This window comes from Kogia breviceps, chromosome 4 (assembly GCF_026419965.1).
Source record: "Kogia breviceps isolate mKogBre1 chromosome 4, mKogBre1 haplotype 1, whole genome shotgun sequence".
Lineage (NCBI taxonomy): Eukaryota > Metazoa > Chordata > Mammalia > Artiodactyla > Physeteridae > Kogia > Kogia breviceps.
The window spans coordinates 51940549-51962519 of NC_081313.1; the positions used below are offsets into that span (position 1 = coordinate 51940549).

The 21971-nt window shown below is 38.5% G+C and overlaps 1 protein-coding gene across 2 annotated transcripts in view; it reads left to right on the forward strand.

Annotated features, from left to right (window-relative positions):
* Positions 1 to 21971, forward strand: part of NLN (neurolysin) — a 102988-nt gene that overhangs the window by 30461 nt on the left and 50556 nt on the right. The window contains exons 2-3 of one of the 2 annotated variants that reach the window (XM_059062290.2): positions 14871 to 15130; positions 19124 to 19272. In XM_059062290.2, the coding sequence (XP_058918273.1) occupies positions 14871 to 15130; positions 19124 to 19272 (409 nt within the window). The remainder of the gene's footprint in view (positions 1 to 14870; positions 15131 to 19123; positions 19273 to 21971) is intronic. The other variant, XM_067031047.1, reaches the window with a different exon arrangement.

Here is a 21971-nt window from a genome sequence, read left to right on the forward strand (position 1 = left end):
GGGAGCCACTTGCCATGGTGGCTATTGAGTATTTGAAATGTGCCTAGTGCAACTGAAGAACTGAATTTTTAATTTTATTTACTTTAAATGTAAATAACCACAGGTGGCTACTGTATTAGAAAGCATAGATGTAGTGGATAAAGTGCTGCTTGGCTGGAGGCTTCAAGGTAGAAATAGGCTAAGTGTCTACAGGTGAGCCTCGGGGAGGTGCATAGCTGGGCTTTGGCACTGGTGAAATGCAACATTAAGGAGCCCCGTGTACTCTGATGAAAGGAGCCTGGACTTGAGCTGTGACCTATAAGTTGTAAGGAGAGGGGCAATTTAGTTAAATCAATGGCTGAAAATGAACAACTTTGTGACCAGTAGGGATCAAGATTAAAAAGAAATGGCTCTGGGCTTCCCTGGTGGTGCAGTGGTTGAGAGTCCGCCTGCCAGTGCAGGGGACACGGGTTCATGACCCGGTCCGGGAAGATCCCACATGACCCCGGAACGACTGGGCTCGTGAGCCATGGCCGCTGAGCCTGCGTGTCCGGATCCTGTGCTCCACAATGGGAGAGGCCCTCGTACCGCAAAAAAAAAAAAAAGAAAAGAAAAGAAATGGTTCTGACAAAATAGCCAGATGAGAAATAACTAAAAGAAACCTATAGAAATTCCAGTCGAAGAGGTTGATGAAATGCAGCCTTCATAACTTGTAGAGAAACATTAGTTCCAAAGTACATACTAGGAATATTTGCCAAGTATTTTAAAGAATTGGGGCAAATTTCAGGAAATGCCATGCAAAATGTGTACTACAACACAGTAACACTGTAGGGAAAGGATGGGAGCATGGATTAAATGTAAAGTCTGGGGAAATGGAAGTTGTGACATTTTACGTAGTAGAGTTTCACTCTAGTCTTGGCCCTAATAAAACACACTTTCCTGTATGGATGTTTATTTGGGATGACAAAGGGAGATGGTGTTGCGGTAATGTTTTAGCCACGTCAATACTATCTCATTTCAAATACATAAAGCATCTTCTATTTGCTCAGCAATGTGCTAGGGTTGTGACACAAGGTATGTACAATGGTTATCGTGCTGGACAAGTCCTAGTCTGATTTGGCATACACAAGCCAGTTGAACAGGTGGATGACAGTAATTTAAATGTCTAAATGAATGGCACAGATAAAAGGTGATAGAAGCCCAGATCTGTATGAACTGGAACAAAGACGCCTTGATGGGAGGACTTGGAGACCTTTAAGCTATGCTTCAAAAGAAAATGAATCTGAAATTGAGTTATTTGTAGTGAGGTGGATGGACCTAGAGTCTGTCATACAGAGTGAAGGTAAGTCAGAAAGAGAAAGACAAATACCGTATGCTAACGCATATGTATGGAATCTAAGAAAAAAAAATGTCATGAAGAACCTAGGGGTAAGATGGGAATAAAGACACAGACCTACTAGAGAATGGACTTGAGGATATGGGGAGGGGGAAGGGTAAGCTGTGACAAAGTGAGAGAGTGGCATGGACATATATACACTGCGAAACGTAAAATAGATAGCTAGTGGGAAGCAGCCGCATAGCACAGGGAGATCAGCTCAGTGCTTTGTGACCACCTAGAGGGGTGGGATAGGGAGGGTGGGAGGGAGGGAGACGCAAGAGGGAAGAGACATGGGAATATATAACTGATTCACTTTGTTGTAAAGCAGAAACTAACACACCATTGTAAAGCAATTATACACCAATAAAGATGTTAAAAAAAAAAATGAATCCAGCAAATCAGAACATTTCTGAAAGTACATTCCATAAAATGTTTTGCTAAAGTTTTAGTACACTAATTAACTCACAGTAACTGTAACATGCTTATTTGTCCAAATGAAATTCTTTAGCCTGGTGATCTCAGTCAAAATCTGTACTACTTGTTTTCTTTGCCTAAATATTTTATTTGGTTTTTGGACATAGGAGACTAGAACCCTAACAAATGCATCTTCTTATCAATTCTAGTAGGGTATTCTGTATTATTTCTTGGTTAGAAATTCAGAGTTGTGTGTTGAAAGTGCTTTAAAGACAGAAGAAAATGAAGGTGTAGTTGGGACTGAAATAATAGAGAGCCTGGGAGTTTGTAGGGGGGAAAAAAGCCTAGAGTTTAATCAGACAGTAGGTATCTTGGATTTAATCTAGATTTTCATGTTCACATAATTGCACGTAATAACTCCTGTAGAGAAAGACAAGATCATGGTGTGTTGCCTGCTTTCAAATTTTGTAGCTCTCGGTTGCAAAAAGTCAATAAAAAATCCTCACCAGATTCTCAACGGTACAAGCACAGTTGCTAGAATGACTGCAGGTGCACCGGTTTTCCCACCCAAGTGCAGTTCTCCAGGGCTGCAGAGACACTGAAGGGGAGGAAGAGATCAGTGTACCAGCATCCGAAGTACTGAATGAGCTTGAAATCGTAATAAAGGGGAAAAGGAGGGATACTCAGCAAAAAAACTGTGGAAGAGGAAAAGTGGAGACAGTGCAGGGAGAAAAATTCTCCATAGATCAAAATGTTTTAGTTAGAAGTGTAAGGGAATCCTTCTGTCTCCATTTCTTTTCTTTGGTAACAAGAATTATAAATCCTGAAAGGAATTAAGACAGAATCCCAGAAGGCAAGAAAAGAAGGTATAACATAAAAATTTTCATGTGTTCTGTTGACCCATGAAATCATGATTTCTAACTTCTGTTGCTTTCTTCTTACCCCTTCTACATTTAGGGAATAATACTTCTTTAAGGAAGGGGTAGCTTTACATTAGTTGCAGTAGAAACTGTACAAGGGTGATTATTGATATAGCTGTTCAACCAAGGTAGAGCTGCTGTCATCTTTTTGTTTTGTTTTGTTTTTTGCTGCTGACATCTTTATCAGTTTAACTGAGGTGTGCTGTGGCCAAACACTCAACCTTTTTTTTTTTTTTTTTTTTTTTTTTTTTTTGCGATACACGGGCCTCTCACTGTTGTGTCCTCTCCCGTTGCAGAGCACAGGCTCCAAACGCACAGGCTCAGCGGCCATGGCTCACGGGCCCAGCTGCTCCGCAGCATGTGGGATCTTCCCAGACCAGGGCACGAGCCCGTGTCCCCTGCATTGGCAGGCGGACTGTCAACCACTGTGCCACCAGGGAAGCCCATCAACCTTTTGATAAATGTTAGGAAGTAAATGAAAACCAGTAGAGGTCATCTTATCAGTGAAATCTTTGACATAATTTTCTTTTAAAGCTGTTTAACAATAATGCAAATTTGTTCATAGTAATTGGTTTGTACTAAGAGAAGTGGTGAAAAGCGCAGGGTATTGAGATGCAGAAGTCTTATGTTTTATTTATCAGTCTCCCTCTTGCTGTTCCTTACCTCAGTAATCCCATGGCCAGTCCCTTCACCTGTACTGCAACTTCCTTGGAAGCCCAACCAATCATGGTCATGGCTGACTCCTTGTTTAAGGCCTCAGTTCTGTGTATCCATGAGGGATTGTGGGAATAATTATTTTGGAAATTTTCAGCCAACACACTGAACTTCACATCCCTATTATTTTAGGTCACCACCAAGCCTGTGAGACCCTCCATCATTTCTTATATTCTGACCTCCTTACTTGTTTTTTCTGTGCTCATTCCTTTATCAGTTTTCATTCCTTTTTCCATTAGAATCCTGTATGAGGCAAATAACATAAAACCACATTCAAACTGCCTTTAAACAATATGCTCACATAACTAGAAAGTCTAGTTCTAGGTCAGGCTTCAGAATTAGTTGATCTAAGGGATCGGTGATGTCAGTAAATATTTGGTTTCCTTCCTTTATTCTTCCAATCACAGTGTTTATTTCATCATAAGTCAGGTTCCACCCTTTCTCATAAGATAGATGCCAGCTACAGTCAAGGACACCAGCTTGCTCAGTTATATTCAATAGGAATGAGACCCCTTTCTCTCACAGGAGTTCTGAGGGTGGGGGCAGCCACCTTCAAAGATCATGGACTTTGCTGGGGAGGCATGGGTACTGGGAAGAAAATGTGTATGTAATCAGATGGGGAAGAGGTGAATGACTGGACAGCCAACACATATTTAGCTATTGGTTGTACTCAGACTCCTCCTTTGTTATTTCTGGAGCCCTTGTCCCATAGTAAACAAACTCCCCCATTTCTTCATATTCTCTGGATCCTCTCTTCTCCTCTTAACCTTTACTGAAATTCACTTAACTCTGAGGAGAATTTCCCTATCTCTGTTTCCTCTACACCCCATACCACTAAGTAAGGAGGAAAGATCCACATCTTCTTTGTTGCCCGACTCCCACCATGTCTCCCGTTATACTCCCAGACCAACACTCTTCACCACGGTGTAAAAACACCTTCAAGGCTCATGGGTCCCTGCTCATGATGTCCTCTCCCACCCACCGGGTTGGTCCCCTCCATTCTTTGAAGGTTTTGGTTCCTGGTTCAGTCTTCCTTTCTACTCCCAGGCCCAGCCATCAAGCCGCTGACGCCAGTGTTCATGTAGACAGTCGGTTCTTTGCACTCTTCAACTCATTTATATTAATCCACTTCCAAGAAAGTATCCTGGTTCTTGTCAGGCTTAATCTTTGATTTCTTAAGTTCAAACATCTCTTTTTTTTTTTTTACTATAACCTAACTACTTCCATTTTACCAGTTTCATTGATTTTACTGAGACTGTAGTCTCTTCCTATCTAAAACAATTTGCTCTGCTCATGGTATATATGCCATTTCTTGCTACCTCCATGAAGACCTTGCTCCATATCTTTTTTTTTTTTTTGGCCGCACCGTGCAGCATTCGGATGCAAGATCATAGTTCCCTGACCAGGAATCAAACACATGCCCCCATGCATGGAAGCACAGAGTCTTAACCACTGGACCACCAGGGAAGTCCCAGTGCTTATGTCATTTAATAATTAATTTTTAAAATTTGTTTCAAATAGAATCATAAAAAATGTTAAATTGCTCAAACAATGTATTCAAAGAAAACAAATGAGTATTTATTTTCAAATATTTTGAGGTAAGTCCAAGGCCTTTTTTTTTTTTTTTTTTTTTTGCGGTATGCGGGCCTCTCACTGCCGTGGCCTCTCCCATTGCGGAGCACAGGCTCCAGACGCGCAGGCCCAGCGGCCATGGCTCACGGGCCCAGCCGCTCCGCAGCACGCGGGATCCTCCCGGACCAGGGCACGAACCCGTGTCTCCTGCATCGGCAGGCGGACTCTCAACCACCGTGCCACCAGGGAAGCCCAGTCCAAGGCCTTTTGGTTAAGAGTGAATCACTTGATTGGCATTCCTCATTGTCCTTGAGTAAACTCTACCAGAAATACATTATTTTCATTTCCAGTTTCAGTTTCTATAAAGTAAAGCAAGAACACTCCAGACACACATAAGTGATCTGAATTCAGAAGCCTTCTGAATCTTTGTAATTCTTTTCTCAATCTTCTATAACAGCCGTTTCTTGGTTGGCTTTTTAGTAACTGCCTTTTTTAAAGTATTCCCAAGATAGTTTACTGAAAAAACAGATCATTCTTTTTGCATGCATTTAATCAGTTAAATATTTAACTTAACATTAAAATGAGTATAGAGGGGTGGAGTCGAGATGGAAGACCAGGAGGATGTGGAGTTCGAGTCTCCTCACAACTAGGGCACCTACCAGGCACTGGTGGGGGACCATGGACACCTAAGGGGGTGGGAGGAACCCCCGAGCGACTGGGTAGGATGTGGGGGGGGGTGGACAGGGGAGGAGAAGTGGAGGCAGGACGGGAGACAGGTCCCAGGCCTGATCATCTACCCTCTAAGGCTTCCTCTGGCCATGCTGAGCCTAAGCCCAACCCCCACATCTCCACCCAGGGCCTTACCTCCCTCCAGCTGTGTGGGTCCCGAGCCTAGGTCCCACCCCTGCCTAAGCCCTTCCCCCTGCCTAAGCTCCACCCCCCACAGCCAAGGCTTTTTTTCTTTTCTTTTTTTAAAAATAAATTTATTTATTTATCTTATTTATTTTATTTTTGCTGTGTTGGGTCTCCGCTGCTGCACGCGGGCCCTCTCCAGTTGCGGCGAGTGGGGGCCACTCCTCACTGTGGTGCATGGGCCTCTCGTTGCGGTGGCCTCTCCCGCTGTGGAGCATGGGCTCCAGGCACGTGGGCTTCAGTATTTGTGGCATGCAGGCTCAGGACTTGTGACTCGCAGGCTCTAGAGTGCAGGCTGAGCCGCTGTGACTCACGGGTTTAGCTGCTCCATGGCATGCGGGATCCTCCCGGACCAGGGCTCGAACCTGCGTCCCCTGCATTGGCAGGCGGATTCTTAACCACTGTGCCACCAGGGAAGCCCCTGGGCTTTTTTTCTTTTCTTTTCTTTTCTTTTCTTTTTAGGTTGTGGTTCTGTTATATATTTTTATTTTTTCTAATAAGTTTTTTATTTTTCTACTTTTATTTTATTCTCTATTCTTTGTTGTTGCTCTGTTCCTTTTGGCTTGCTCCCCTCCCGCATTTTTTTTTCTGTTGTTCTGTTTTATCTTGTTGTTGTTACTTCACTTATATATTTATTTTTCCTAAAATATTTTTCATTTTTATAATTTTATTTTATTTTTTATTCTTTGTTATTTTACTGCTCCTTTTTTCCCCCCCTTTCTTTCACTATGCCACACGGCTTGCAGGATCTTGGTTCCCAGACCAGGGATCAGACCTGAGCTCCTATGGTGGGAGCACCGAGTCCAAACTGCTAGACTACCAGAGAACCTCAGGCCCCAGGGAATATTAATCAGAGTGAGGTCTCTCGGAGGTCCTCATCTCGGCACCAAGACCCAGCTCTACCCAACTGCCTGCAAACTCCAGTGAGGGATGTCGCAGGCCAAACACCCAGTAAGACAGAAACACAGCCCCACCCATCAAAAAAAATGAGAAGAAAAAATATGTTACAGACGAAGGAGCAAGGTAAAAACCTAAAAGACCAAATAAGTGAAGAGGAAATAGGCAACCTACCTGAAAAAGAATTCAGAGTAGTGATAGTAAAGATGATCCAAAATCTCGGAAATAGAATGGAGGCACAAATCAAGAAAATACAAGAAATGTTTAACAAAGACCTAGAAGAACTAAAGAAAAACAAACAGTGATGAACAACAAAATAACTGAAATGAAAAATACACTAGGGCTTCCCTGGTGGCGCAGAGGTTGAGAGCCCGCCTGCCGATGCAGGGGACGCGGGTTCGTGCCCCGGTCCGGGAGGATCCCACATGCCGCGGAGCGGCTGGGCCCGTGAGCCGTGGCTGCTGAGCCTGCGCATCCGGAGCCTGTGCTCCGCAACGGGAGGGGCCGCAGCAGTGAGAGGCCTGCGTACCGAAAAAAAAAAAAAAAAAAAGAAAAATACACTAGAAGGAGTCAATAGCAGAATAACTGAGGCAGAAGAGCAAATAAGTGAGCTGGAAGATAGAATGGTAGAAATAACTGCCAAGGAGCAGAATGAAGAAAAATGAATGAAAAGAATTGAGGACAGTCTCAGAGACCTCTGGTTCAACATTAAAAGCACCAACATTCAAATTACAGGAGTCCCACAAGAAGAAGAGAAATAGAAAGAGTCAGAGAAAATATTTAAGGAGATTATAATCGAAAACTTCCCTAACATGGGAAAGGAAATAGCCACCCAAGTCCAGGAAGTGCAGAATGCCCCATACAGGATAAACCCTAAGAGAAACACATCAAGACACATATTAATCAAACTGACAAAAATTAAATTCAAAGAAAAAATATTAAAAGCAGCAAGGGAAAAGCAACAAATAACATACAAGGGAATCCCCATAAGGTTAACAGCTGATATTTCAGCAGAAACTCTGTAGGCCAGAAGGGAGTGGCAGGATATATTTAAAGTGATGAAAGGGAAAAAATCTACACTCTACCCCACAAGGATCTCATTCAGATTCAATGGAGAAATCAAAAGCTTTACAGACAAGCAAAAGTTAGGAGAGTTCAGCACCACTAAACCAGCTTTACAACAAATGCTAAAGGAACTTCTCTAGGAGGGAAACACAAGAGAAGAAAAGGACCCACAAAAACAAACCCAAAACAATTAAGAAAATGGTAATAGGAACATACATATCAGTAATCACCTTGAATGTAAATGGATTAAATGCTCCAACCAAAAGACACAAACTGGCTGAATGGCTACAAAAATAAGACCTGTATATATGCTGCCTACAAGACACCCACTTCAGACCAAGGGACACATACAGACTGAAAATGAGAAGATAGAAAAAGATATTCCATGCAAATGGAAATCACAAGAAAGCTGGAATAGCAATACTCATATCACATAAAATAGACTTTAAAATAAAGACTGTTACAAGAGATAAGGAAGGACAATACATATTGAACAAGGGATCAATCCCAGAAGAAGATATAACAATTATAAATATTTATGCACCCAACATAGGAGCACCTCAATACCTAAGGCAAATGCTAACAGCCATAAAAGGGGAAATGGACAGCAACACAGTAATAGTAACACCCCACTTATGCCAATGGACTGATCATTCAGACAGAAAATAAATAAGGAAACACAAGCTTTAAATGACAGAATAGACCAGGTAGAGTTAATTGATATTTATAAGACATTCCATCTAAAAGCAGAATACACTTTCCTATTAAGTGCACAAGGAACATTCTCCAGGATAGATCACATCTTGGGTCACAAATCAAGCCTTGGAAAATTTAAGAAAATTGAAATTATATCAAGCATCTTTTCCGACCGCAAGGCTATGAGATTAGAAATCAATTACAGGGAAAAATAACTGTAAAAAACACAGATACATGGAGGCTAAACAGTGCACTGCTAAATAACCAAGAGATTGCTGAAGAAGTCAAAGAGGAAATCAGAAACTACCTAGAGACAAATGACAACAAAAACATGACAACCCAAAACCTGTGAGATGCAGCAAAAGCAGTTCTAAGAGGGAAGTTTTTAGCAATTCAATCTCACCTCAAGAAACAAGAAAAATCTCAAATAAACAATCTAAACTTACACCTAAACCAACTAGAGAAAGAAGAACAAAGCAAACCAAAAATTAATAGAAGGAAAGAAATCATAAAGATCAGAGCAGAAATAAATGAAATAGAAACGAAGAAAACAATAGCAAAGATCAGTAAAACTCAGAGTTAGTTCTTTGAGAAGTTAAACAAAATTGATAAACCTTTAGCCAGACTCATCAAGTAAAAAAGGGAGAGGACTCAAATCAATGAACTTAGAAATGACAAAGGAGAAATTAAAACTGACACCACAGAAATACAAAGCATCATAAGAGACTACTACAAGCAACTCTATGCTAATAAAATGGACAACCTGGAAGAAATGGACAAATTCTTAGAAAGGTATAACCTTCCAAGAGTGAACCAGGAAGAAATAGAAAATATGAACAGACCAATCACAAGTAATGGAATTGGAACTGTGATTAAAAATCTTCCAACAAACAAAAGTTCAGGACCATATGGCTTCACAGGCGAATTCTATTAAACATTTAGAGAAGAGCTAACACCTATCTTTCTCAAACTCATTCAAAAAATTACAGAGGGAGGAACACTCCCAAACTCGTTCAAGGAGGCCACCATCACCCTGATACTAAAACCAGACAAAGATATCACAAAAAAGGAAAATTACAGACCACTGTCACTGATGAATTTAGACACAAAAATCCTCAACAAAATACTAGCAAACAGAATCCAACAACACATTAAAAAGGTCATACACCATGATCGAGTGAGATTTATCCCAAGAATGCAAGGATTCTTCAGCATATGCAAATCAGTCAATGAGATACACCATATTAACAAGTTAAAGAATAAAAACCATACGATCATCTCAACAGATGCAGAAAAAGCTTTTGACAGAATTCAACACCCATTTATGATAAAAGACTCTCCAGAAAGTGGGCATAGAGGGAATCTACCTCAGCATAGAATACAAATTGGAAAAGAAGTAAAACTGTCACTGTTTGCAGATGACATGATACTATACATAGAGAATCCTAAAGATGCCACCAAAAAACTACTAGTGCTAATCAATGAATGTGGTAAAGTTGCAGGATACAAAATTAATGCACAGAAATCTCTTGCATTCCTACACACTAAAAACAAAAGATCAGAAAGAGAAATTAAGGAAACAATCCCATTTACGATTTCAACAAAAAGAATTAAATACCTAAGGGGGAATAAATAAAATACCTTAGGTAGGAATAAACCTACCTACGGAGGCAAAAGACCTGTACTCAGAAAACTATAAAACACTGATGAACGAAATCAAAGATGACAAACAGATGGAGAGATATGCCATGTTCCTGGATGGAAGAATCAATATTGTGAAAATGACTATACTACCCAAAACAATCTACAGGTTCAGTGCAATCCCTATTAAATTACCAATGGCATTTTTCACAGAATTAAAACAAAAAATTTTACAATTATATTGAAACACAAAATACCCCTAATAGCGAAAGCAATCTTGAGAAAGAAAACTGGAGCTGGAGGAATCAGTTTCCCGGACTTCAGACTATAATACAAAGCTACAGTAATCAAGGCAGTGGGGTACTGGTACAAAAACAGAAATATAGATCCATGGTACAGGATAGAAAACCCAGAGATAAACCCACACACCTGTGGTCACCTAATCTATAACAAAGGAGGCAAGAACATACAATGGAGAAAAGAAAACCTCTTCAATAAGTGATGCTGGGAAAACTGGACAGCTACATGTAAAAGAATGAAATTAGAGCACTCCCTAACACCATACACAAAAATAAACTCAAAATGGATTCAAGACCTAAATGTAAAACTCTCAGAGGAAAACATAGGAAAAACATTCTTTGACATAAATCTCAGCAAGCTCTTTTATGAACCACCTCCTAGAGTAATGAAAATAAAAACAAAAAGGGCTTCCCTGGTGGCGCAGTGGTTGGGAGTCTGCCTGCCGATGCAGGGGACACAGGTTTATGCCCCGGTCCGGCAGGATCCCACATGCCGCGGAGCAGCCTGGCCTGTGAGCCATGGCCGCTGAACCTGCATGTCTGGAGCCTGTGCTCCGCAACAGGAGAGGCCACAACAGTGAGAGGCCTGCATACCGCAAAAAAATAATAATAATAATAAGCAAATGGAACCTAATGACTTTTGCACAGCAAAGGAAACTATAAACAAGACAAAAAGAGAACCCTCAGAATGGGAGAAAATATTTGCAAACTAATCAACGGACAAAGGATTAATCTCCGAAATATACAAATAGCTCATGCAGCTCAATACCAAAAAAAAAACCCAAACAAAAAATGGGCAGAAGACCTAAATAGACATTTCATGATGTCATTACAGATGGCCAAGAGGCACAAGAAAAGCTGCTCAACATCACTAATTATTAGAGAAATGCAGATCAAAACTATACCTCACACTGGTCAGAATGGCCCTCATCAAAAAAAATCTACAAAAACTAAATGCTGCAGAGGGTGTGGAGAAAAGGGAACCCTCTTGCATTGCTGATGCAGATGTAAATTGATACAGTCACTGTGGAGAACAGTATGGAGGTTCCTTAAAAAACTAAAAGTAGAACTACCATATGACTCAACAATCCCACTACTGGGCATACACCCTGAGACAACCATAATTCAAAAGGACACATGTACCCAATGTTCATTGCAGCACTCTTTACAATAGCTAGGACATGGAAACAACCTAAATGTCCATCAACAGATGAGTGGATAAAGAAGATGTGGTACATATATACAATGGAATATTACTTAGCCATAAAAAGGAACAAAATTGGGTCATTCATAGAGATGAGTTTGTCATACAGAGTGAAATGTCAGAAAAACAAATATTGTATATTAATGCACATATGTGGAATCTAGAAAGATGCTACAGATGAACCTATTTGCAGGGCAGGAATAGAAACACAGACATAGAGAACAGACATGTGGACATGGGGGGAAGAGTAGGGTGGGATGAATTGGGAGATTAGGATTGACATAAATACACTACCATGTGTAAAATAGAAAGCTAGTGGGAACCTGCTGTATAGCACAGGGAGCTCAGCTCAGTGATCTGTGATGACCTAGATGGGTGGGTTGGGGGTGGGGAGGGAGGTTCAAGAGGGAGGGGATATAGGTATACATATAGCTGATTCACTTCATTGTACAGTGGAAACTAACACAACGTTGTAAAGCAATTATACTCCAATAAAAATTGTTATAAAATAAAATAAAAGGAAATGAGTATAGTAAGCATAAACAGGTTTTGGAGCAATTTTGAACTTGACTATTGGTGAATATATAACTCAACTGGTTGAAGGAGAAATGTGGAAATACGTTGGAAAATAGTCTGCCAGCCTTGAGTGTAACCATCCACCAGTATGTTTCACATAGACAATATCAGTTATTGTGGAGAGACAGTTAAAGGGGGTCAGTATTCTGGCTTCTCCTATGTTAAAAATGCACCCTTGTATGTCTCAGCCCCTTATATTGCGTTAGCTCTCCTTGTTTTCACAGCCAGCTCTATGGAGAGTTGCTGAGGTGCACTCTCTCCGGTTCTTTACCATCTCCATAGCCCTCAATCATAGTAATCTGACTTCCACTTCTACCACCCCCAACACTGCTCTTGTCAGTCATCAGTGACGTTCCTGTTGCTGAATTCAACAGAGACTCTTGTGTCTTTCTTGATATTCGTACATTTCATACTGTTATTCACTCCCTTTTTCAATGCTTAACTTTTCACAATTCTTAGAACCCAGCCTACTTGGTTTTCTTTCTACCTCAATGGTTAAACTAGAGTTAGAGCTCGGTTGTCCTTCTGTTCTCACTCCGCAAATTCCCTTGGGCTAGTTCAACCACCCATGTAACTCCAATTACATTTTGTTTAATATCTATTAATTAATTTATTTATTTTTTTGTTGCATCAGGGCTTAGTTGCTGCACACGGGCTCTGTGTTGCACCGCACAGGCTTAGTTGCCCCACGGCATCTGGGATCTTAGTTCCCCAACCAGGGATTGAACCGGCATCCCCTGCATTGCAAGACCGATTCTTAACCACTGGACCACCAGGGAAGTCCCCTCCAATTACATTTACTAGTAATGAATTCCACTTACGTGTACTACAGCCACTTCAGACTTGGCACATCCAAAACTGAATTTCCCTTTGTCCCACCAGAGAGCCTCCTCCTTCATCTGAGTCCCCTGTTTTAGCAACAGATCCTCTGTCCATCCCTCCAGTTCCAAGACAGAAGCCTGGATGTCATCCTTGAGTATCTTACCTCCTCCCGACATCCATTCAGTACCAAGTCATATTGATTCTTCTTAGTGAATATCTACTAAATCACTCCAGTTCCCCCTATCTCCTAGTTAGGTATACCATAATGTTATGCCCCAGTTACCATTATAGCTTCTCTCTGGGAATGATCTCTCTTTTCTAAACATTTCAACTCACTGTAATTTGAGTGATTTCTTTAAAATGCATGTCTTTTCTCATCTCTCACCTGATTAAAACCCTTCAGTGGCTCTGTCATTGCCTTCAGAGTAGGTTTGAACTCAAATGATTCCCAAGGCTCTTCATTCTCTAGTCCCTACTTAACCTTTTCAGATTTTTCTTTCCTTACAACCTTTGACCTTTGGATAATTTCTGCACATTGTTCAGATCTTGGCTTGCTCACCATTCCTTCTAGAAAATCTTTCTAGAAAAGCTCCTTCTGTGCTCCTTCAGAGTTCTCCCTGTTTACCCTATCATGGCACTCATCTCAATGCAGTACAATTGCCTGTTTATCAATTAGTCTTCTCCATGATATAAATACCAGCATCCCAGTCAATTTGCCTTTTTATCCTTCGTGCCTGTCACAATGACCAGACACAGTGCATGCTCATAAATATTTGTTGAACAAATGACATTAAACAAGTCACTTAGCCTCTCTGAGTCTCAACTGCATCATCTGTTAAAAGGGAATATTGTCCTGCCTGTGGTTGTTTTGGGGTCTTGTAAGATAATAGGAATTAAGTTTAGTATTGTGGTTAAGAGAGTGGGTTCTGGATCTGTACTACCTGGTTTTTAATCCTAGTGCCCACCGTGTAGCCAGCTGTGTGACCTTGTGCAAGTTACTTAACTTCTCTGTGTTTTAATTACTTCTTTGGCTAAATGGAAATAACCACAGTATCTGTCTCATAGCATTGTTGTAGGGACTGAGTTAATAAATGGAAAGTAATTAGTACAGTGCCCAAACACAATAAATGTTAGCTATTAATTACAATATTTTTATTTATAAGTTCTAGAATTATATATTATAAATATATATACACACATATGGCATCAGTTTTTAGTTTCAGTGTTTTAAGTGAGTAAAGGGTTGGTATCATTCCTTTATCTTTTAGGATAATGTCATAGCTATACCAAATTTTATTTTTTAAGTCTTAAATTCAAATTGACATAGTTGATTTACATGAAATTTTGGTAAAACATTTTTTAAATTGTTGTTCAACATAGAAAGAATTTTGAAAATGTTCCCTTGCTGAATATCAAAATATTGATTCTACATACGTAGTAGGTGGATATTAGCACAGGAAAAATGTTTAAGAAAGATTACTGGTTTAATTTATAAAGGACAATTATTATGTCTTTGACACCTAACTTTATTTCTCTATATGATTTATTTACATAAGCAATTCAGTGTTTGGAAAGTCCAAATTCCATTAACTGTAACTATTCAAGAAAACAAGAAAGTAAAGAGCATTAGTTTTGTGCATATGTACTCACCTGAAAGAAATTTGCTCAATTTTACTAAAAAGTTCTTTTTACTTTAAAATTTAATTAGATAATACACATTTGTGTGTTGACTTTGGACTAACAAAATGCCTAATTTTTATCTTTTTTCTGATTCTTCATAGAATTGGTGGTTCCAGGATTTTATTCAGAATGACTTTAGGAAAAGAAGTGATGTCTCCTCCTCAGGCAATGTCTTCCTATACTGCAGCTGGCAGAAATGTTTTAAGATGGGATCTTTCACCAGAGCAAATTAGAACAAGAACTGAGGAGCTTGTTGCACAGACCAAACAGATGTACGATGCTATTGCAATGCTTGACATTGAGGAAGTAACTTACGAGAACTGTTTGCAGGCACTGGCAGATGTAGAAGTGAAGTATATAGGTGGGTAGGATGCAAAAGCACATCAATATTTCATTTTGTGGGCATCATAAACCATTTTATGCTTCCTGTCTTGGCAATTCATTTTCCAATTTTATAAGACATTGATTTTTTTTTTTTTTTTTTTTTTTTGCGGTACGCGGGCCTCTCACCGTTGTGGCCTCTCCGGTTGTGGAGCACAGGCTCCGGACGCGCAGGCTCAGCGGCCATGGCTCACGGGCCCAGCCGCTCCGCGGCATGTGGGATCTTCCCGGACCGGGGCACGAACCCGCGTCCCCTGCATCGGCAGGCGGAATCGCAACCACTGCGCCACCAGGGAAGCCCCAAAGACATTGATTTTTACATAATGATTTGTAATTGCTTAAATGATTAATGATTCATAATTGCTTAGAATTATTTATATTACCTGAGTTTAAAAATTTTATTATGTGGCAGAGGTGCTGTAAAATGTACACTCTCATTACAACTGCTTTCTGGAGAGCAATATATATCAAAACTTTTAAGAAGTTCATACCCTAGCCCTGTAATTAATTCCACATCTAGGCATAATCTAAGTAAATAATCAGATATAGGAAAAATCATGTATAAACTTATGTATAAACAGGTACTCTATCATAGCAAAAGCTTGGAAACAACCCCTAAGTGTCAACAAGTAGAATAGCTAAATAAATTATGGTACATTCACCCTCTGTAACATTATGTAGCCATTAAAATCATGTTTAGGAGAAGTATTTAATAACATTAAAAGGACAGAGAAAGGAAACAAATTTTAATAATGGCCAATATTTTTGGTACTAGGTTTATAGTATTTTTGTGATTTATAGATCACTTTTAGTTAATCATGAATTCTTTAAAGTTATTATAAAAATGAGCACATTAAATTTAGTTTCTTTATCATTAATATTTCAGTAAGGATATAATGGATGCATTTTTATACATTTGTATTTTTTTTTAAGATATTGTCCACCTGTCCCACCTGTCTAAATGCCAATATATGGATTAAAACAATGATCACAAAGATAAATGATCCAAAGGAGACTTTCAGAAAAATTGATACTGGAGCTGAGATAAATTTGATATTTTAAGTGACTTTCTCAAAGAACAGTGTATTATTTGGAAGCAGCCATTCATTTTTTTTTTTCAGGTTTATAGTTGATTTTTCATTTACTCTTCATGCTTTTTTCTATTTTCCATATTTCCTACACTTAAAATATATTATTTTAATAATATAAGTATTAAACCCTTTGAGTTGTAAGGAATGAAGATTCATGCCAGTTTTCTCAAAGAATTGGATATATTTTGTTGGATAATTATAGCTAAACAACCTTGGCTGTATAGCCAGGCATCATAAGAACATAAGTTGTCTGTAGAACTGAATTATAAGCAGTTGTATGGATTCTGGAATTTGGAAGGTTGTCCAAAATCCTGCACAGTCCTAGTGACCTAGTCATCTCTTTTTCCCCACCAAGAGTTCCCTACCCTATGTCCCACCATAATAGGGACTTGGCTACTTTCTCTTCCCTCTGCATTTCTGTTTCAGTTTCTGCCTCTTACTACCAACTGCTTCACTCTCATTAATAGCCACTAAATCTTGCTACAGGCCTTGAGCTTAAACTCTTCGTTAAAAAAGTCTGGTTGCTCTTATAGTTAGTCAAAGGAATGGAGGCGGTCCCCATTCAGCAGAGCTTTCCCAGCAGGCAATTTCATGTGCATCTTGTTTTCTAAACAAGCCCCACCCTGTATGTGGTTTGTCCTTGGTTCACATACTCACCTCTTCAGTCACTTATGACTAAGACGGTGTGCCAGCCTAGTAGCTTATGCATTTAGCAAATGTAAAAAGTGGGGAAAAAATCTTTAAAACAGAATTATCTTAAATTATGTTTTTTCTCCCAATCATACATCTTTTAAATATACCTTTAGTTTTCTGATATTTTTTCTTCCTCTCCTATAAATTTATCTATATGGGTTAATCATAAAAATGTTTGAGTTTCGGAATAGATTTTTAAAGACTAACTTTCTCTTATCTGTGTATGTTCTCAGCCTCCTGCAGTAGCTGTTAAAACCCCATTTGTCCAGTGTCAGGTACCGGGCATCAGCATTGTTTATAGTTTGGCAGTAAGAACATAAGTGTTCCAGGTCTTTGTGGCAAAGTAAGGAAGGAAATGGTTTTCAATATTATTGTTTGTTTAAGAATATGTTTCCAGTTTTAGACTCCTGCATTTTGTTCTGCTCATTTAAGATCTTGAGCAATTTTGATTCCTTCTTAATACCTTTTTGAGCTAATTTATAAAAGTAAACAGAAATTGTGACTATCTAGTTAACTCACTTAAACAAGTGCTGTATGTATTAAATATTAAATCTTACATTCTATTCTTTCTTTAATCAAGGGACAAAAATGATATATTAAATCCTAAAATAATAATTATCTAATTTGATTTTTTAAAAACAGACACTATGAATTTATTGATTTGTGGCAATTTTTTTACAGCTTTCTTTGTGACAATGTTTTAAGAGGACTGATATGCATAAGGTAGCTTGTTTAACTGGACAATTCCATGGTATGTAAAGGATAGCTTTACTGTCTACCATATATCACATGTGTAAATGTTACCTATTTATAATACCTTCAAAGTGCTAAAGATAGTAAAATTGAAATGTATTCATTGTCACAGCATAACCACAACTATGGTTATAAACCATACTGATTTTTTTTTTTTTTTGCTGTAGTATGGATTATTTCACTGACATCAGATTTTTGCCTAATTAAAGTCAAAATGCAAATGTTTGAAAAACCCAACAACCAACTTTGATGTGTGAAAGTAAGAGCAGATGACATTACTACCATCATTTAACAAGAATAGCCCCAGTATTCAGCTGCTTACTGAATATGTCCACTGAGATTACTGAGAATTCTGAAATTGTATGCAGCTTTTTATATTAGTATGAATGTTTGCATTTGGGGGAGGGTCCATAACTTGGATTAGATTTTCTAAGGAGTCTGTCATAAAGGTTAAGAACTTCTTTTCTAAACAAGCCCCATCCCACTAAATTGGCCTGCTTGTTTCTTAAACATCCTGTTTGTTTGCCAGTCCCCATGCTTTTAGTCTCTACTTCTGCAGTCCCCAACTGAGCTCTTCCTCTCACCCCACCCATCCTCTAAGATCCAGCCTTCTCCACAGGCATGGCATAATGCCCCAGCCCTCGGTATTGCAGCCTTTGAGTTTCTGTCCCATTCATTTGACAGCTAAGCTGCTCTGTCCTGTATTGTTATCTTTTCATGTACTGTTCCCTACCCCCGACTCCCAGACTATAAAATGCCTCAGTATAAGAACTATCAATACATCTTTTCTTTTCTTTTCTTTATTTTTGGCCATATCGCTCAGCATTCAGGATCTTAGTTGCCCGACCAGGGATCAAACCCATACCCCCGGCCATAGAAGCACAGAGTCTCAACCACTGGACCACCAGGGAAGTCCCCAAGAGCTACATCTTTTAAATTGGGAGATTGGGATTGACATACACACCCTATTATATATAAAATAGATAACTAATAAGAGCCTACTGTATAGCACAGGGAACGCTACTCAATACTCTGTAATGGCCTATATGGGAAAAGAATCTAAAAAAGAGTAGATATATGTACATGTGTAACTGATTCACTTTGCTGTACACCTGAAACTAACACATTGTAAATCAACTATACTCCAATAAAAAAAATTTTTAAAAGGACTACATCTTTTTTTTTCTACATTCCCAGTTAATTAATTGCACACTAAACATCCTTTGGTAAGTACTCAGTGTACACCCTTATTGTTCCTAACAATGCCCCAGGAATAGCCAAGTCCTGTGTTAGATGCTGTTTCTTGATAGCCCTGGGAGCCTTTATGGAAAGTATGTAATGAAAAACTTACATTCGGATAATCATTCATCTAGGTACGAGGTATTTTGTTTAATACTGACTTAATGAGTCCTTATGGTTTTTTCCTCTGTTAACAGTGGAACGAACCATGCTAGACTTTCCCCAGCACGTCTCCTCTGACAAAGAAGTACGAGCAGCAAGTACAGAAGCAGACAAAAGACTTTCTCGTTTTGATATCGAGATGAGCATGAGAGAAGATATCTTTCTGAGAATCGTTCATTTAAAGGTAAATGATCTTATAATTCCCTTTAAAAGGAAAAAAACTGACAATAAAGAAGTAAAACCCTTTGACCAATGATAAAAAGTATTCGAATGTTCCTAGATTTTGTTTCTAACTATTATGATAGTGAGCACAACATAGTGTTATATCACTTAGGTTTATGTTAAGTTACTAATTACATTCACTTAAAATTTTTAAGACCAAGTATAAAAGAGTGTACATCCATAAATCTAAGGCTTTTTAGCCATCATGAACTTAATGGTTTGATATAAAAACCTCTTTGAATTTTCAAAATTTTGCAAGGTTTATATTAGATCAGATCAACTAGAAGCAAATGGAGTTGAGTTATCTATAAATATCATGTGGTTTTGGCCATAATACTGATGACATACTGTTGATGCTGCATGCCAGAGACATTCCTATCTATCATCTTTACATTTTTCAGGACTCACAGAAATTATGGATTAAGAAAGCTCTAAGTGGGTCTGCCTTGAGTATTTCAGGTCTTTTCATCAACAGTGTTGGTTTGCTTCCTAGCATTTTCATCATGTCTTTGCTTTGAATTTTTATTTTCATGGCACTCAGCAATTTGTTTGGAAAACAACCAGTGTTTCACAATCCTAGGCATTTTTGTTTAATTTTGCACGTTGTATATGCAAAAATCTCAAAATTTTATGTTCTTTTTAGCAAGTTATGACAGGAATTGAAATAAAAAGCAGTTTTATTTCAAATGTTTTATTTGTAACTCACTGTAGAATATGTAATCCGGAATTTATTTATTTAGACATGTAAGATGTACATGCTGCCTATTTTCTCATGTCAGACAAACGTTTTTCACCCTTAATTTATGTTCAACTCTGATGGTTCATAATTGTTCATCTTTGGCACTATAAAAACATAAATTAAAATAACTATGACTCTTTTTTGCTAGTTAAATTATTCTCTTTTCAACTTTTAGCTTCAGTTGTTATTCTGTACAATTCCAATCATGGCCCTTATAGTCTCCTATTTTTACTTCATCCCAAAACCATTTAATTTCTTTTCTATCTGGATATTATATATGTACTATAGAGCTTTTCCCCCACATTTCTAATTTCCTTTGATTAATTCTTTTTCATCCTGACTTCTAAGTTCCCATTTGGGATTTTCTAGCCTCAAAAAGGTACTGCAATCTTAATGTTATTGAGTCTAATGTTTTTGTTACTTTTCCACCGTTTCTGATTCTTACAAATGTTATCAAGATATGGGAGGTTTGTCTCTTTAGATTTCTTTGTTATACTTTTAAATTTTGTGTATATTGGCATCTGATCCCACTAAATTTGGGAACAAATTGCTGCCTGCTTAGTAGACGAGACAGCAGCCTAGCACAGTGTAAGTGACCTCATAAACACCAGTGCATTTATCAGATTTGTTCATTTACTTGAGCTGGTTCACTTCAGTGTTTTATTATATTAATTTATAATAGTTTCAGATTTAGTTCCATAATTTTTCCTCTTTCCACAGGAGTTTATTCTCATACATGTGGATTATTGTGTGAACAATTTCAGGGGCATTTAAAATGTTAAGGCTACATCAGAATAATTTTTTAAATAACTATTGTGTTTGTTTATGAATTGGAGCTTATTTGGTGAATTTAAATACCTTCCTTGACAAATAGTTACATTTTTTAGTCAGTATTTTTAAAAATCTAGAACTATCAGAATCAGTTTTCTGCTAGAGTTGGACACGTTAATAGATGGTAAATCTCATCCCATTCATACCTAAAGGACAAAGTTAGATATATCTAAATCTTGTATTTAATTTTTCCTGTAACACCATAAATAAAATAGGGCTACCATGATATAATACATGAAGCCTTCCTTAGACTGGGTAATAGGATTTTAAATTTATGTAGAGTCATCAATTTCAGGCATGCTCTCCTAAAATGAGGGTGCTCTGAATATTTTGAGGTCTCAAGATACCACCAATGTAGGCAATAATCAAATGTATTATCTTAATTAGATATAAAATGTTATTTTAGCTCTTATGTTATTTTTCACTTAATATTGATGAATAGAAATGTGAAATTACTTTTCACAGTTCTTTATGGCAAAATCTGTGCTCAGTAAACATCCTAGTTATCTGTTGATATAAAATATGTAAGTCTAAAACTTAGTGGCTGAACATAGCAACAATCATTTTATCTTCTCTCATAGTTTCTGTGGATCAGGAATTCAGAAAGGTATTAGTTGGGCAGCTCTGGGGTCTTGCATGTGGTTTCAGGCAGTGGTGGCTGGAGTTGGAGCATGTAGAGGCTAACCAGGTATCTCTTTCTTCGTGTCCCCCTAGGGCACCTCCATGTAGTGTCTTTATGTAGGCTAATTTGGACTTCCTAACAGCATGACAGCGTCAGGGTGGTAGGACTTCTTTCATGGAGACAGAGGGCTTCAACGCGGATGTTACAATAAACTACACAGAAGCTGCATTGCATTTTATGACCTGTCTCAGAAGTCATGTAGCATCACTTCTGCAATACCATACTGATGGACTAGTCGCTACGATCTACCCAGATTCAAGGGGCACCACATCACAGTCTAGGAAGTATCATCTGATTTGCAGTCATGTTTCAAAACCTTTAAAATAAGCAATTTGTTGACTAAATGGATAGATGAAATGAGACTAACCAGCGTGCTATAGTCTTCCTACCTCCTTCCCAAGTGTGGCTA